General features: G+C 40.9%; 2 protein-coding genes across 6 annotated transcripts in view; one reads left to right on the plus strand and one right to left on the minus strand.

Moving 5' to 3' along the window:
* The first annotated feature begins 1,633 nt into the window (after positions 1-1,633).
* Positions 1,634-13,635, plus strand: ESD (esterase D). Of its 3 annotated transcripts, none has more exons than XM_051778753.1 (9): positions 1,634-1,731; positions 3,274-3,349; positions 4,065-4,153; positions 5,944-6,042; positions 8,733-8,857; positions 9,834-9,953; positions 10,420-10,518; positions 12,184-12,351; positions 13,410-13,635. In XM_051778753.1, exons 2-9 carry the CDS (start codon positions 3,282-3,284, stop codon positions 13,488-13,490), a joined length of 849 nt encoding a protein of 282 aa, XP_051634713.1. In that variant the 5' UTR covers positions 1,634-1,731; positions 3,274-3,281; the 3' UTR covers positions 13,491-13,635. The 3 variants fall into 3 exon arrangements, with proteins under 3 accessions (XP_051634713.1, XP_051634715.1, XP_051634714.1); XM_051778755.1 differs by lacking the exon at positions 1,634-1,731 and adding an exon at positions 1,975-2,139; XM_051778754.1 differs by lacking the exon at positions 1,634-1,731 and adding an exon at positions 2,208-2,313.
* A 1,876-nt stretch (positions 13,636-15,511) lies between these two features.
* The window catches only part of LRCH1 (leucine rich repeats and calponin homology domain containing 1), a 114,016-nt gene continuing 111,372 nt past the window's right edge, over positions 15,512-18,155 (minus strand). For 2 of the 3 annotated variants that reach the window (XM_051778696.1, XM_051778700.1), the window contains one exon: positions 15,512-18,153. In XM_051778696.1, the coding sequence (XP_051634656.1) occupies positions 18,040-18,153 (114 nt within the window). In that variant the 3' untranslated portion in view covers positions 15,512-18,039. The remainder of the gene's footprint in view (positions 18,154-18,155) is intronic. The other variant, XR_007902980.1, reaches the window with a different exon arrangement.

Here is an 18,155-nt window from a genome sequence, read left to right on the forward strand (position 1 = left end):
CGAAATCTAATCATCAGCTCCAGAAACTGAAGGGAGTTTTATGTACTGCAGGGAATGTTCAAAGCAAACACATACTCCTTCATTAAGAACTGCACTCATAGAAGAAGAATTTGTTTAATATTTATACCCCATCCATAATCACATACACGGAGTTAACTACTTGAGAGTTCACCTGTTGAGAATGGTCGTTCTTTTTCCTATGCCACAGTCATGCCTTTTTTTAATTGCTGATTTTTGGGTCATGCCAAAGAGACTTGAGTTCAGTTCCTGACTTTCCAAAAAACTTTCTCTGTGAACTTGAATGAGTCACTCATTATCTAATCTGCTGTACACTGTCACTGATATCTTTGCAAAGTTATATTACCAACTAAACAAAGTTATATTACCAACTAAACATTTTAGTGTTTTGCACAAATGCAAACAGCTACAGAAAGCAAAGGGTCCCCTCTTTTGCCTCAATTCTCTACTCACAAAATTGGAGAAAATACATCCTTTCATCTTTGTAAAGAGTTTATTTTATGCAAGCTGGGCATACATCATATCATCATGATCATGGCTAGGCTTTGTGAACGAAGATTTGAGAAGGGCTCTACCCACATTTCCTACAGGCGTGCTGGGGCCAATGCGAGATAGACAAGATCGACAACAACCTGAAGAGTGCTAGAGAAATACAAGAAGAAACAGAATTTAATTTGATTAATGGCAACTTAACTCCATCTTGACAAAGAAATACTGAGAAAAGGAAATCTAAACAGCTCAGAGACAGACTATTTGTATCAACTACATCCAAGTAGAGAGACAAGATAGCCAAGCTGCTCTGAAAGGCAGGATGTGTGGCCCAGGTCTAAGGTCCAGTAGCTGCAGTCCAAAGAGATCTGCCAGGGAAGAATACAAAGTTCTGAGGGTACAAAATTGTCAGTACTGTGCCTTGCTGGAAAAAAGGATCAAAAATACAAAGGGAATTACTGTCACCTTGGCAAAGTACAGACTGCAAAATGTTATGGGCAAAAATAGTTGCTGCCAATGCGATACATGGTACAAAACTACAAAGAGGGAGAGAGCTTTGCTGAGGACACTTTTTGACAACTGATAGGCACGTTTAACTGCAAATAAATAAATAAATAAATAAATAAATAAATAAATAAGAAATTTAAAAAAAAAAAAAATAAAAGAAGAGACCAGACCCTCTAACAGCAGAAAGTGAGATAATTTGGGTTATGAATAAGATGGAAACACTACGAATTGTCTGCCTAACTTTGCTATCTTGCAGGTGAGGTGTAAAATACCTACACTAGAATTTGGGTCCATTATAAAATTAGCAGGCTGTCAGGTGGCAGCTGCTGTGAAGACCTGTAAAATACTGAGGGGAGGTAAAACATGTAGAACGTACAGACGCAGCAGTCCCAGCTCAGGCCTTTTGTCTACCCTTGAAGAGGGACAATGACACTAACAGAAACACTTGCTGCTTCGAACAGTCCACTATTATCAGATCATTTGGATTAATTTTTTATTTAATTCTTAATTTTTTTACTGCTCAATATATTCTCCTTCAGAGCCGCGAGGGCCACCCCTGCAGCGCGGACGCTCAGGAGTGCTCCTTACCCAGCTGGCCCTTCTCCGCACCATGGCGGGCGGGAGCCGGGGGCGGGGCGGGGGCGCCGGAGGCCGCCTGCGCGCAGGGGCCGCCCCTCGCCCCGCACCGCCCGCGCTCGGACCCGCCGCCCCGCCGCGGTAAGGGAGGGGGCGAAGGGGCTGCGGGCCAGGCGGTGCGGGGTGGGGAGCGCGGGGCGGCCGGGCCGGGGCCGCGCTGCGGGGAGAGCGGGCGGCGACAGCGGCAGTGGCGGGGCCGTGCGGGCCCGGCCGGTAGGAGGCCGCGGGGGAGGGATCCCTGTCTCCGAGGGCGGGAGGGTGGAAATGGAGGCACAGGAGAGCGCTCAGGGGCAGCGGGCAGGACTGGCTGTGTGGAAACGGAAAGGGGCGTCCCGAGCGGAGCCGGGGCCGGGGCCTTGGTACTGCTTCAGCCCCTCTAGCTCGGTGCTGCGGTGGGATGGGTGTAAGGCACTGCCTGGTGGGCACCCCTCGGCTCCGGCCCCACCGGGGTGATAGAAGACAACGATCAGCCCCTGAGGGCTCTCCGTGGTGCGTGTCTTTTCTTGGCCGGTGCCCCACAGAAGCGCACAGCTCTTAGGGATGAAACGTTTTCGGTTTGACGTTTGTTACCTGGTGTGATATTACCTGGTTTCTCCTCAGGATTTTCTTGTATGCTGACCTTGGCAACCAGTGACAGGACCTGAGTGAATGGCCTAAAGTTGTGTAAGGGGAGGTTTAGGTTGGGTATTGGAAAATGGTTCTTCACCCAGAGGGTGGCTGGGCACTGGAACAGGCTCCCCAGGGCAGTGGTCACAGCACCAAGCCTGACAGAGTTCAGGAAGAATTTGAACAGTGCTCTCAGGTACACGGTAGGATTCTTCGGGCTGTCCCGCTAAGAGTTGGACTTGATGATCTTAGTGGGCCCTTTCCAACTCAGTATATTCTGTGACACTTTTGGTCTGTCCCACTTTCAGCTGCCTGGTTGGCCTTACTGCCTGTGCAAGCTGACAGTGTCCACTTCTTTGTCAGCCTTCCCAAATTTCCTTAGCAAATTTGCTACTTTTGCGCTACCAGCTATTCTAAAATTCCCATTACTCTTTCTCTGCTTGTATTTTTCATACTGCTTGCCATGGAAATAACCGTTCTGCTTCTCCGTTTCTGCCATCCCACAGAGTGTTAGAACATGGTAATTAATTTCCATCAAAGATGAGAACAGTCCTCAGTATTGTGGTAATTAGTGGCTGGATACGGCCACACACAGCGAGTGAAAGGTGGGACAGGTTTATCTCCTGTACAGTCATTGTGGAGGTAGCAGCCTGGCCCCATGTCACAGGCAGCTGCAGGTTAACCACAGCACATGAGATTGCTTGTTGGGTAGCGGTGTTGGTAGACAAAGAGCAAGCCACAGTTACTCCAGAGGTAAAGGTGATTGAAGATGTGGGTCTGTAGGAAATCAGGAAGGCTTTGCCCGTCCTGCTCACAAGAGTTCAGTCTCCCCTGTCCCTTTTCTGTGGGGAAATAAAAAGCTAATGAAAGATCAGAAAGTGTTTTCAGAAGATTCTGAAAAACTACAAAACTAAACAAAGATATTTCAAGTTGTACTCAACTCTTCTTTTCTCAAAACTCACTGTAAGTCCAGGAATGTTTTATTTTCAAATTTAACTTGCTCCCCTTTTTTTGCAGTTAAAATCATGGCTCTGAAACAAGTTTCCAGCAACAAATGCTTTGAGGGTTTCCAGAAGGTGTTTGAACACGACAGGTAAACACCTCTAAAGCAGCCTAGATGTTTAGCATGGGGCTGAACACATACTGTCATTGCTGTCAGTGTTTTCAGTCTACAGGAAAATAGCACGTTCTCACTAATATCCATATTTCAGTAAGAAATAATGTCTTCTGCTGCTTTGGCTGCGTTCTTGTATTTCTGTGTTAATGTTTAACATAATCTAGTGTACTTAGTGCTGCAGATCTGAGATACGAAGCCGCTATTTTTACCTTTGAAAATGAAGCTCCATCACTTTGGATTGTCTTATTTGCGGCACAGAGAATCACTGTGGGTGCAAAGTTCCATTCACTCTACTAGATATTTCACTTCTATGCACTCAGGAAAAGAGCAGACAGATGTAGTAGATAGTTCTTCAGTAAAAATTACTTTGCAATTTAATAGCCAAAGCTCAAGTTAAATATTGCTGGGGTTCAGAATTCAGTTTTCAAACTGTTCCCACTGCAAAAATGTGGCTTATTTGTAAGCCTCTGTTGTAAGGATGTTCAGAACAAGGTAGGAAAGTCAGCTGTTGCCAATTCGAGTGTAAGGCTGAGTTTAAAAATGGCTTTTCACTTCATTTACCTTAGCTGTTACAATTCACTGACAAAATCTCTCTTTGAATTAAATGCATTGAGTTACCTTTCTTTTTTTTAATGATAGTGATCTTCTTAATCAAGTAGTGGTGATAACAAGGAGTCTTTTATTAATACAGTGCAGAGCTAAAATGCAAAATGAAATTTGGAATCTACTTGCCTCCAAAAGCAGAAACTGGAAAGTGTCCTGTGCTGTATTGGCTCTCGGGTAAGTAACGTGAATTTCAGTAATTTAAAAAAGATAAACATGTTCAAGCTACTGAGCTAAGGTTACTGAAAACCTAATGTAGAGGTACTAAAGTGGGAGCTCTTGAATTCTACAAAAGATCATCTTCTGGAAGAAGCATTTACTTTGAGTGTACTGTGATACATTAGGATGCAGCCAGCCTTGGGGGTAGCCTACCAGTTCTAAATGCTCAGTGTTCAAAATATTCTGCCCTTGTGTTCTAAAATGTTCATACTTTTTGTTCCAAAACTTATACATTTAAAGGTTCTGAGAGGCCTTCCCACTGGGGCACCTCCTGCTTCTGTTTTTTTATGACAGACTGCTTCAGCTAACAGAGTAGGGATGTGAAATACAGCCCATGGAAGCCAGCACATTTGTCCTGTGGACTCCACCTTATTCTGAGTGCTGTTTTGCAGGGGGAAGCTGATGAACTTGAAGAGAGAGGTGCTGTTAGCTGCCTTAGTGCATACACATCTAGAGTAAGGAAGATCAGAAAGGGCCTTCTGTAGGATCAGAAAGGGCCGGGGGCTGAACAAGGTTGTGCAAGAGCAGTGAAGTTTTCCATCCACAGCTTCCTTTCTTTGTCTCTCCAGCTCCTGCAGCTTCCTATCCAGCTGCTGTCTTGCTGGATGTAAGCCAGGCTGGGATGAGTCTGCGTGTACAGACATGTGCTCCCAGTTATCCTGGCTTTGTTTCTCCATCCTATTTCTGCCATCTCCCATAGAGCTGGGTCTTGCACCAAAACTGCATAAATAATGTTAAGGCATTATTTATTGCATAAATAATGGTCAGATTTATGTTGGTGAAGGCTCTTGGATAAATTAATTAAATCGTTGGGTTTTTTTCCTATTATTCAAGATGAAAAGCAGAAACTCTGTCCTGTAATTATAGGAGTTGCTTTATTGAGACTTCTGTTTAGAAAGCGGGAGACTTGACTGTTAGTGTGAATAATATGCTCCTTGTATGTATTCATTACACAAAATAGCTAGTAGATCTGATTTGGAGAATGACAGCAGACTACGTAAAAATGTTTATCCTTAATGTTAGAAACATCAAAATTATCTGAAGAGCTCTGAGCCATGCAGCACATTTATTTTTTGAATGTAAACCATGCTGTCTTGGCTAGTATATCCATCAAATGAGGTTATTTGCAACTTGTCCTCAGAGAAAACAAGAATCATTAAGCCCTCTCAAATTGCACAATGAAGAAAAATTAAAATATTAGTGTGGAGTATTATTTATTTGTAATTGGACTTAATTTGGGCCTGCTGCAGTACAGAAGGCATGGATTGCTGTGGGTTTGGAGCAAAGTGCTTACAGGCCCTTATACCGCCTAAAGTATGTGAACTTTGTCGGACCACACGTGTAATTCTGTGATGCAAACAGCTGAGATGGCAGTAGACAGAAAAATATAGTTACAGGGTTAGGTGTCAAAAGTAAAGGATGTCAACCTTAGCAACAGTGTCTGTGGTTAATGGATTTAAATTCATGGTACTTGAGGGCACTATAAGCTATATGAGTAGGGACTCAAGGGGATACAGAGTACACACTGACCTGGTTTTGATCACATGTTAGTGTTAGTGTTACTAGACCTGACATGCAACTGTGTCTGTTCCTGTGGATTGTTAAATATTGTTGAACCTAGTGAAAAGACTTTTCCATGCTTATGGAGATAGGAATCCCTTGTTTTTCAAAACCTTTTCTGTCAAGAAGGGTTTTGAAACTGGTATACTGTAAATGATGGGTAACCAATGATATTTTTATTTCTCTAGGGTTAACTTGCACAGAACAGAATTTTATAACAAAAGCTGGTTTTCAACAAGCTGCAGCTGAACACGGTCTTATTGTGGTTGCACCAGACACAAGCCCACGTAAGTTCTAGCAAGAGTCATAAGAGTCGTTACACTGAAGGGCACTGTCTCTGTCCTTGGCTAATGGAGTGCTGCAGTTTGCTACAAAGTGTGTTGCCCACCTGAGTCAGAGTATGACCTCACCTTCTGTATCTTGAATTGTTCGCTAGATCATGTTGTGTATGTACTTAATAACGTGGTAGTGAGGGTTCGACATTTGAAACTCTCTTGCTGTTGTGGCACTAAAACCAGAACAAAGGGGCCATTGAAGTCAGAATGAATGAGGAGAGGAAAGAAAAGTGAAACAAGAATCATATGTTATTAGAATTCTTGCTGACACTTTGTGACTTGCTGAGACTCTGTAAAACCTGCAGAACTGTGTTGTGACACAAAGCTGTGATGCTTGCTCTTTATCGTATTCTGTCTTCTAAAGCCAATTAAACACATGTCTGTAGAGGATTCCATAATTGGAAAAACAAGCCAGAAACCCTTCCCCCCCTCCCACTACAATAGACTACTGATGAACGGAGTTTTTAAATGTTGTGCTGTTATTTGTATAAGGCTGAGTATGGGAAACCTGAAAATCGTGGATCAGCACTTATTGGAAATAGAGTCATTTGGGGATTCAGTGTTTTATGTTTCATATTTACTGGATTCTGCTAAACTCTCATGGGTGCTATATACAAAGGTGGCAGTCTTCCACTGTTTCCTAAGCTTTAATGGGTTAGATCTGAATAGAGACAATATTGAAATGATGTGATATTCTGTCCATAAAATATTTTTCACATTGAGGTTTTGAAGTTGTGTCAGGTCAAAGAACATAAATACATATTTCTAGTGAAGAAGAGAGACAGAAGAGCAAAACTTGTGTATGAATGAACTTTACACTTCATTGTTGCTATTTGCTGCAGGCCAGAGATGGGCAGCTAACCTTTGCCTTATTGACATTGAGTGATTATATTGGAACTTGTTTTTGATGTTGTCTGTGTAAATTGTCTCCATCAATGTGTAACTGCATTTGCATATTCATTGCTGTGTCCATTTTTTTTTAAATCCCTTTTGGCAGCTTCTCTTGTGCCTTTAAGTCTAATAACTCATAAGGATTGCTTCGCTATTTGGATGAAATTCAGTATGTGTTTCATATTATACTCTTAAATTTTAGCTCAGAGACTCCAAATGATCTTAAGTCTCTTTAAGCTGTCTGGAGAAACAAATGAAGAGCAATTAAAATATAATGATTAGTTAAGAGATCTGAGCACGTGCAGTGAAAATGCTTACATATGCCTTTTAACTGTGTAGTTATGGCTAAATGAGAATTATCTTCCAGGAGCTAGGAAATGTACCTGGTGGGTAAAAAGACTGCATGAAATCATTAAATACCTGTCATTACAGACCCTCTGTCAGGCCTTGGTAGACTTTACTTTTCCTTCTTTTAAGGGGTTTGCTTTTCCAGGCAGGTGTGCTGAGCAGTATTATGCAGATTTCTTTTCAAATTTCTGGTTTTTCAAGGCTTCACGAAAGTTTCTTTTAGGATAATGAGCACTGCCTTCATTGCCTGGCAGGACTTACTGGGTTTTTGTCTATCTCCGAGGTACCAAAGATAGACTTTCTATATCCAACATGTTGTGTAAGCGCCCTGAGTCCCTGGGGCTGCTGGACTGTTAAGTTATGAAATCACTCAGCATTCAAGGGCATGTCAGTCTAGAGCAGAGTCAACTTTGAATCCTTGTGCAAATCTGATTTCATGCTGTGACAGCGTGGCAGGTATCTTTACACAAAGTATGAGGCACTGTCAAATTACACATGGGTTTGCAGTGTAATCTGACAGTGGTAAAAACCCATGTAATTTTGGATTGCAGAAACTAGGAACATTTTGGAGAAAGAGAGGCCATTATTTTCCTACCACATATACCTTGAAATATTACATTCTGTTCTGCAAACCAGGCTGGTAAATCACAGACTAATCAAAGGGAGGACTGGATGGGATGTATTACTTTCAAGGACACATCTGCAAATTTAGTTTGAAAGCGTAGCCTTGGAAAAGAGGTTACAACCCTGCAGTTATTCGAAGAAGAAGCTACTTAAGTTTCATGGAGAGATATAGGTGGAAGCAATGAAATGAATTGCAGAAAAGGTAGAGGTATAGACTTAAGAAATTACAGGAACAGTAAGTGTTATTATTCTCTAGAATCTTAGAAAGGAAGGTCAGCAGACATTATTTGAAGCACATAAGTTGGCCTAGACACACTATTTGGTGATACGAGTTCTGGGGGAAAGGAAATTTTCTTCAGTTTTGATTTCTCACGTAGTTTCTTGTACTTGATAGGATGAGGCCTAGAGACTGAAATAAGCTGATAGGGCCAATTAACAAATAACAACTTTTGATTCAGTCCCTAGGTAAATTGGACAAAGCTTTACAGAAGTAATTTAGGAGAGATCTGTATGTCATATTTAGTTATGAAGAGATACTGAAACTATTTAGAAGTTTGATATATATGCAGGTATTACGTAAGTGACATTTTGAAAGGGTTGTTGAAATAACGGTTGAAAACACTGTACTAATGAATGAAAATCTGAATTGTTTTGTATTTGGAGGGGTAGAGATATGATGATTGGGAAACTTGAGTCCCAAGTCTCTGATTTGTATGGCAGGTTCTCCAATTCTGAACATGTAGTAAAGACAGTAACTGTAGAAAGAATTTTCATTCTAGGTGGCTGCAATGTTGAAGGAGAAGATGAAAGCTGGGATTTTGGCACTGGTGCTGGTTTTTATGTGGATGCCACTGAAGATCCTTGGAAAACAAACTACAGAATGTATTCCTACATAAAAGATGAGGTAACTTTGCTCCTGTTGATGCTGGGTAGGGTAAAGGGGTATGGTTCAGTCATACTCTTTGTTCCTAGCACCAAAGTTTGCTTAAGGTGATTTCGATAGCCTGTGGATAGTTTGTCATTTTCTTACTTTTCTCTGTTATAAAAAGAATGTATTTTTTCTTTTTGAATCCCTGATTGTTTCAGTGATCGGATTTATCCAGTTGTTAGGCCTTTCCCCACCAAACAGACATTGTCATAGAACTGAGAAGAGAGAGAACCACAGCACAGAGATGATAACATCTGGCAGGGCTTGAGCAGGAACTCCTTGAGTCTGCTTTCCTGCTGGAGATGCTACAGGGTTGGCCTGTGCTTCTGATCTTAGTTTGTTACCTGTGCATTCTCTGCTCCTGTAAAATCTCTGCTCTGCTGCTTGTGAAACAACCCACTGCATTTCACTGCACCAGTACTTCAGCTGTATTGCCTGTTCACAGTTTTTGCTGTCTTATGGGGGATGGGGAGGTGGTTCTTTAACTGGGTGTAAAAGGAGATCCTTGAGATGTATATTAGAAAGGTGAGTGTCCAGTTTACTCTTACGTGTTTCGTGTGGTCTGCAATAAAACCAGAGTTAATAGGAATATGGGGAAAAAATAGTATCCCAAGAAAAATTTGCCATTCTGGTCACTTACAGGAGCACATGCATATTTATGTCTCTATCAAGAAATTTCTCTCAGGAAATTCCCACATCTTGTATTACAAGGTTATGATAGATTTCTCTAGAGATAGTTTGAGTTACTTATTATTTGTTGCATTGTTTCCTTTTGATTTTACAGTCCATGATCACAGATGTCAGGCTGGAACACAGATGTACCTTTGGTTTCAGTGGCTTCGTGGCATTAAAATGTGTTAGTTAATTGGCTAGTTAATTTGTTGTGTGATTTTTTTCTTAAACACACTCAAGTTGCTTTAACATTTTTATTACACTGTTGTTTCCTTTACAGCTGCCTAAACTAATAAATGCCAATTTTCCAACTGACTCTGAACGGATGTCTATTTTTGGCCATTCCATGGGAGGTCATGGAGCTCTTATTCTTGCTCTGAAGAATCCTGGAAAGTACAAAGTAAGATACAGTATAGGTTATATAAGGTATACTAATGCTTATAGAGATTTCCCTGGAGGAGGCTTAGGGAAGACCTCATCACTCTCTACAACTGCCTGAAAGGAGGTTGTAGCCAGGTGGGGGTTGGTCTCTTCTCCCAGGCAGCTATCAGTAAGACAAGAGGGTAATCAGGCACTGGAATGGGCTGCCCAAGGAAGTGGTGGATTCTCTGTTCCTGGAGGTTTTTAAGATGAGATTGGATGTGGCACTTAGTGCCATGGTCTAGTAACCATGGTGGTAGTGGATCAGGGGTTGGACTTGATGATCTTGGAGGTCCCTTCTAACCTGGCTGATTCTGTGATTCTATGATTCTGTAGATGTGGCAGAAGAATTCTGAGTTCTGTTACAGCATTAAATGTATCAACAGTTTCAGTTTCAGGAGTTCATTGTTACATAGTATTTTTTTTCATGCTTTCTTTCTGAGCAGTCTGTATCGGCATTTGCTCCTATCTGCAACCCAATTCAGTGTCAGTGGGGGAAGAAAGCCTTTGGTGGATATCTGGGACCAGATACAAGCAAGTGGGAGGTATGTGTTGCAACCACAGTTCTTTAATAACACATGAATGAGTGATCTGTAAATATATCGCAGCAGGAGTCTGGAATGAAACTCTGGGGTTCCCCTGAGCTGATGCTGTTGTTTTGCTACACCCCTAAGCATGGAAAAGCATTTGTTTGTTTTTGGTGGGTATGACTTGCTGTTGCCTGATGGTGCTTATAAAAATGTAATGAGATTGAGGTCTCTCATCAAATTGACTACGTTTCTCTCTGGTTTATGAAAATGTAAAAATCTGTGCTAAGAAGAATTGTGAGCAGTTGATTTATGATCAGTTGATTTTGTAGTAGCCTGAAAAAAGCCTGCTGCAAACTGTTCAGAGACTGATGAGCCTCATGGCATCTTCAGGGGCAGCCTGTGGGAGGCAGCTGGAAGAGGAGCCCATTGGATACTTGGAAATTCATATCCTGTAGAACAGGATTAAACTAGACAAAGTTAGGGTTTAGCTCCCGGGCCTTAATTTTGAGATGTAAGTAGTCATATATGAATGGCTGAGATACAAAAATTTTTATCTGCATGCTGCTGCATTATTTGGGCAGCTGTTCAGTGTTCTTAATCTCAGATTAAACATTGCACTGTATTTCTAGAACTAAGCTGAAGGGATCATCATGACCAGGTACTCAGATTTCCTTGTAAATAAGCACAAGCTGCAGTTAAATCCCTTGGAAATTTGATTGAAGTACCTGCTAGGAAGACATCCAGATCTGATTAAAACACTACAGAAAAGGAGAGTGCTAGCTGCTTTTATAATTGCTAATAGAGTAGCTTGTATACTTAGAAATCACCAGTTAGACTTGATTAGACTTAATTTATTTGTTGTGACACAAAACAAAACAGAACAACCCCCAAAACAAAACCTGTTTTTTTGTCCCCTTAACTTGCTTTGTTCTGTAAACCCAGTCCACTTAGACTTGCCTTTGGCACAGATATACAACCTCTGATTTCTGTATTTTGGCTTAAGATTGCCATGTAAATATGTGCAGCATCATTTTATACCAAGGCCACAATGCTTGGTTGAGCCCAAGCTCCCATTTCCATTGTAGTGTTGTTTTTGGATCTAAAGGCATCCTGGAAGGATGGCTCTGATGCCTTGGTGCAGGACTTCAGCTTTGCTGTTTGTTGGTGACCAGTCTTCTCCACAGCCTTAAAGACTTTGCTGTCTTTTTAAAGGAATTTTTTATTTTGAGCCTGTACCAAGCACAGGACCCCACAGGAAACGTGTTCCCCACACACAATTTCATTTTGATACATGTATGTTTAGAGCCTTTAAGTTATGATGTGTGCTGCCAAAGTAGTTACATCAAGATACCAAGTTTCTTTAGCAGGATCTAGTGTCTGAACAAGGGTGTGAATCAGTACTGATTATATTGCTGTTTTCTGATTCTCCTGGGCTGGATTCTGTTCGGTCAAACTGCCAACTTGGAAATTAGGTAGATCATACAATTTGCCCTTTTTAGACCGTGGGTATTAATTTTCAATTGCTTGGAATTTCCGGAGTTTTTTGCTCTTCCAAAGTGTAACTTGGTGTCCTGATCATGCTGCCCAGTACCCTCTCTGTGCCATTCTTTCCTTGAAGTCAGCAAAGTGGATCCAGCCACACATATGTAACTGGATGTTGCTTCTCATTTATTTTTGCAGGCATATGATGCTACACAGCTTGTGAAGGCCTACTCAGGCCCTCGCCTTGACATCTTGATTGATCAGGGCAAAGATGACCAGTTCCTATCTGCAGGCCAGTTACTGCCTGATAACTTCATCGCTGCCTGCACAGAGCAAAAAATCCCAGTAGTCTTCAGACTGCAGCAGGCAAGTTGCTTCTGCAGCCCTTGATTGTTGGGTTCTTGCTTTGTGATTTTTGGATCTATGCAGCAGGCAGTGAAGAGAGTATCTTGTGAACGGGACATGCTCTCACTCTTGTCCCTGGCCAAGCGAGGAAGAGGGTGGGAAGTGACACTTTCTGTTGTATCGGCCATCAAGGGATGCAGTATCCACCTGATTTAGCTGCACTTCACCACTAGGTGCCGTCACAATTCCAGTTTGTACAGGCCGATCCCTCGGTGGTGGCTCGAGTTGCCAGTGCTTGGCTGAAGACACAGCATTAGTCATTTTTACTAAGTATCACAGTCACTGTACAAGCAAAGTGACAGATGGCCTTTTGCTGGATCTCTTCTCTGTGCTGTGGGTATTGTGCTCAACATAAAATTTCATGATGATTTAGTTTGCATGTGTCTGTGTAAATCAGGAAAGGGTTGGGACTGCTTAAAATCTTAGAATCACTTAAGGACCTGGGTGGAAGGATTGCTTTTTCCTATAGTGCAGTGACCCAAAACAACACTGTCCTGAGAGCAATGGAGTCTTTGTAAGCCACTGACAACTTCCAGCCAGACCCAGTGAGGGGCCCAGGTCTGGAGAGTGAGGGATTGTCCTCTCTGATTTATCATAAACCCTGCACCTAAAGTTAGTGCTGATGAAGGGGAGTGGTTCAGAGGTTGACATCATTTTAGCAGTATGGATGGAGAGGTAATTCAGACCCGGGCTGTGTTATCCATATACCCTATGTTTTACCAGTAGGACAGTGGGAACTGTTCTCTCCGATTGCATCTCAGTCTGGAGCTGACACCCCTGTCTAGCTTAGTGGCCCAGATTTGGGCAGGTTAAGGTACTTTCTGTTTGTTTAGCTTTCTAGTGTTCATATATACCTAACCTGTTGGATATTCTTTACCATTTTTAGACATAATCCAGGTATTTCTTAAAATGGATCAAACCAAGAGAGTCATTACCTTTCCTATAAGAGAGCTTAGCATGATTCCTTTATTACAAACCTTATGTTGTTTGCTGATTTCTTTGTTGTTGCTCTTTTCTAGGGTTATGATCACAGCTATTTTTTCATTGCTACATTTATTAATGATCACATCAAACACCATGCAAAATACCTCAATGCCTGAACCACTTGGATGTGAGTGATGCCTGTCCAACGTGAATCAAGGGATAGAGATGAACTAAACAAAAATCATTTGCTGAAGTAACGTTTGTAAAATTGAACTCTTCTGATTGTACTGCTAAGAAAAATAAAAGTCCCCCTTAATCTGATGTGTGTGCTTTAGAGTAAGTATTTGGAATGTTTCTCCATGCTTGGAAAACTCTCTGAACACTGTGAAGGTGCATGCTGCATTCTGGGTAAAAATGTAATTCAGCAGCTGAGTCGGTTTCAGGCTATGAGTGTGGGTATGTAGGTGGGACCTCAAGACAGTTTCTAGTGCAACTGTGCAGAGACAGGGTGTCCCTTCAGCTAATTAATTACTGGGGTTCACCTCATCCCTTAATGGTGAAGGAAGTCATTAGCGGCATAACTAATCAAGCTACTTAATTAATCTGAAGTGGTAGGTTTATTTTTCCTTGGCCTGTCTGAATATATTCCAAAGACAAAGTCTGGTGGAGAATACAGACGGAAGCTTTCTGTGCACAGTGGGTTACTGTCCTGTGCATTACGACATCAAACAGATGATCTGGAGTATTTAATGGATGATACTTAAAAGAAAAGACCTCTTATAAACCACGTGAAGGAAGCAGTCTGTAGTAAAGGAGGGTTATTTTCTCCACTCCTTTGATTATTGCTGAGTGGGAAAGGCTTATGCTGTGTTCCTTAGATTTACCAGGACTGACAGGGAACTACTAAATAGATCTGAAAAAAGCAATTTCTGTCTAGATGATCTCATATGTCATTGTTGAAAGTGTGTGTGCTTATTGTACAAAAGATGGCAGAATGTAGGCCTGACAGTTGTAGATCTAAAATAGTTCCCAGTGGTATAATTTTGCCAGCTACCTTGGACAAGAACACAGATTGTTCCAGTGAGCTGTTTATCATATGTTCGAGTAATCACTTGTAAACTGCTTTCTCATAGTTCAGTAGGACCTGAATCATTGCTCAAACCTTGACTCACCAGAGGAATAGGAGGAAATAGTAGGATAGATGTAGGATCAGTTGCCTTTTTTAAGCAGTGCTGAATGCTCTTCTGTGTCTCTGGCCTCTTCTAGATTCTGGGCTACAGGGAGTCTGATGCTGGGAACTTACATTTCTCTGCTGGTGACAGGCTTAAATTATGTAATGACTTTTATCAGTGTTGCATCTACTTATTTGTGAGGTGAGCTCTGAAGGCTAGGAATATACAAGTCCAAAAGGAGATTACTGCAGAAAGATTCTCTCCTTCCCAAATCCACTACCGAATGTGAAAAAATACAGCCATGAAATCACCTAGTTAAGGTAAAGATACTTCATTAGAGAAATGAGAATCTAGCACAATCTGTACTTGGGAGACTTCAGAAACCTGCATGGGAAAGAGAAGGCTGTATGTGTGTCCTACCTACAAGCAGCAGTACCTACTACTTATTTCTGCAGACAGGGGCAGCACAAAGCAGCTCAGCACAGCCCTGGTGCACTGGGTTATCCCCAGGTCTGAAGGTGTTACTGCACTATTGCTCAGATTCAGTAGAATAAAAGAATTAGCCAGATAAAATTAGCCAGAATAAACCCAGATTTTGTTTGCTAAAGCAGAAGTCTGCAGAATAATCTCTACATTTCAGGAGGAGGGGAAGGAGGAGAAAAAACTGCCCTGTGCAGAGAAGTGGAAGCAGTAAAATGAACAACTAATACATCAATGTGAGCAGGAACAAACTGAAGGAGTCTCCCTGAGCCCACCCAGCCCTGGAAGCAGAGGGCAGATAATTCACTGTCACTAAAGGACCGGCAGGAGACCTTAACAACAGGAGCAGCAAAGGTGCAGGAACCACATCTGCAGTTACATAACAGTTACCAGCTGGATCCTATTCCTAGTTTAGCTGCAAAATTCCTTTATTTGCATCACATCATCACCTTTTCCATCCCCAAACCCATCATTCCCAATGTTAAGCTCTCCAAATACCATCTCTCGCAAGAAACCATCAATCACAGGGGATAGTCATTAAAGGCTTTCTGCAAATAATATAGTTTAATTGTAACTACAGTAAAGATTTTCTATATACATTATGTTCACTGCGTAGGATATTATAGATTTGCCATGCATGTTTTATTGCACATATAAATATTGTACAAAGGTTCATGAAGATTCTCTTTTTAGCCATACAGGTTAAGACTGCATAAAAAAAGCTGTATTACAAAATATTTAGAGCTATTTATTTACAGCCAACTTCAAGCAAATACGGAAAGACACTATCAGAAGAAAACCAAATTTTAATTATGAAAAAACAAGATTTGTCAAAATAATAATTACAAAGCTTCATGTTGACATATATACATTGTAAAAAAATACTCAGGAAACCTGCATTTTATTCCTCAAGCTGCAGAAACCAATATTCCTATTTTTATACTCCATCCTTGAATGCTTTTAAAATTTGATAAACTCTGACTTGAAAACTTAATTTTCTTTACATTGCTTTAGCTTTTGACAAAACAGATATTTGTGCAGCTCTGTAAAATATTAAAATACATTTTCATTTAGTGTTAAAGTGCACAGTACATTTTAAAGGAAACAATAAGTTAGCTGCCAATCAAAATTACAATTTAAGTCAATGTTCCCTCTATAAAATTAATGCTTTTGCTTTGGTTGAAGTAACTGGATATGCCATGCATACTGGATGTCTCATTGTCTGTAAGCCCACTTTCCTCCTCCTAACACATTGCTGTCACCACACACCAGCATGGCAGCAATCTGTGGTATCAAAGCACGTGGTCTGCCTTCAAATACCATGTGAGCCATTAGAAATCTGCCATTGGAACAGTGGTGGGTTTGAATGCAGTGTTTGTGAACGGGCATGAAACTGCCTGGATATGTGGTAGTGACAAGTGTGTATCATTCTTCACAAAAGTCTTTACATGATAGTTCTCTCCACATGCTCTTGCTTAAGTGTTTAATCCCTCCCAAGACATTGCCTCTTTTTTTGCCACTCTGCATTTCCAACTACCTGCTTGTGTGCCCCCCACCAGTTCGCCTTTCACCACGTGCAGCTTCCCCATCCTGCTTGCCCAAGTCCCATCACTGGCCTCTCGTATGAAAGAAAAATGGATGTTCCAGATACTGTAAGAATTGCTGTGCTGGATCTTTTTAATCTAAAATGCATGATGTCTTAGTAATAAACTATGCTTTTTAAAATCTCTTCAAAAAACATAAAGTGGTGAAAAGAAGAAGAATCTTCCTTATTTCCTATTGCTGATGTGGGATTAGAGGTCTGATCCTGCAAACATGCACTACAGAACATTGTGCTTAATTCTGCAGAGACTCTTAAAGAGAAGCACTGTACCCAGCAGTGGGTTAGATCTGGAAGATCCCATCTTTGAGACTACCTTTGGCAATTTTAGTCATTTTATCTCCTCTTGAAGGAGTCACTGAAGAAAACAAATTAATTTTTTGGCTACCTGGTAAATCTTGTTAATGGTCTCGTGTGCTATTTTTTTGTACTTGTTCTGTAGTGCTGTAGTGTTTAAAAGAAATCGAGTTACAGTGCAAAATTATATTTCAAGACACATGATCCTAATGCACATCATTCATTTTGTTGTGGCAAAAGTTAAATGTCTTGTGCATAGTAAAATAAGCAATCAAAAATATTTGTTCACATTTATTGTTCAAGTTTACATATTTCCTTTTTTTGTTTGTTTTTAAACATCTATATACAAATAAAATGGGTGTGCTCTCAGTTTCAGCCGATTTAGTGGAGTGAGGGGAGAAGTGCTACTGGAATGTAGGAAACTCAGTGGAAGGCAGAATGGAATTTTTTACCAATGTTCCACAGATTGAAGAAATAAAGAATTCCATTCCAGCTAGCTGTTCTTTTATTAAAAGCACCTATTGTTTGCTTTTTTTTATCTTACGTTAGAAAATACAATTTACGAAGATCTAGAGCTACTGCACACCAAGTAGAATAAAAAATAACTAAGTATTTATATTAAAATAAAGTGTTTAACCACAAAAAAAGCAGTAATAAAATACAGTTTCCTAATTTACATTCTGCATCCAAAGGATGAATAACAACTCACTAATAAATAATATTTATATAAATATTTTATGTCTGGATTTTTTTAAAAGGCAATAGCCTGACGCAACTGCAGAAAAACCTACCATGGTAGCAGTCTGATTTACTCTCCCTTCTCCCTCCCCCCAAATGATTACAGCGATTCTTAGTTTAATAATACGAAGGTATCTTGCTGCAAGACAGCTGTGTGCTCCACACATTTTTAAGTGGCAGAGAGGTGGTTGTTTTAGTAAGTACTGTACAAAGTGACGTGTAAAAGCAGTGAAGCGCCAACTTCTTCTAGAAAATGTTTCTGTTTCGTTTCTGCTCTGTAGTTTGACACATACGTACAGTCTGAAACATGGTTTTAAAATTTAAAGTGTAAGAATACTCTTGGAGTATTGGGGTTTTTTTCAATGCAGTTTGAACAGACGGGCAGTTTTTTGATTCTTTCATGGCACAGTGGAGCTGGTAACAGCAGAGAGAGTAGTTTCATGTGAATAAAGCTTGTTTCACTGTGGTTACATCTAGCAATGCTTGAACTGTTATGCTCACTTTTACCAAGCCCTTTTCTTCTAGGATGTGATGTGGTAGGCAGAGCTTTTCCT

This window comes from Manacus candei, unplaced genomic scaffold (assembly GCF_025592945.1).
Source record: "Manacus candei isolate 608988 ecotype Guabito, Panama unplaced genomic scaffold, ASM2559294v1 h1tg000014l, whole genome shotgun sequence".
Lineage (NCBI taxonomy): Eukaryota > Metazoa > Chordata > Aves > Passeriformes > Pipridae > Manacus > Manacus candei.

Excerpts from the sequence above, each read along its gene's own strand:
- ESD (XM_051778753.1), top strand. The coding sequence starts at position 3,282 with ATGGCTCTGAAACAAGTTTCCAGCAACAAATGCTTTGAGGGTTTCCAG. Across the intron at positions 4,154-5,943 it reads TGTGCTGTATTGGCTCTCGG|GGTTAACTTGCACAGAACAG; the intron begins GTAAGTAACGTG and ends TTATTTCTCTAG. Across the intron at positions 9,954-10,419 it reads AGAATCCTGGAAAGTACAAA|TCTGTATCGGCATTTGCTCC; the intron begins GTAAGATACAGT and ends CTTTCTGAGCAG.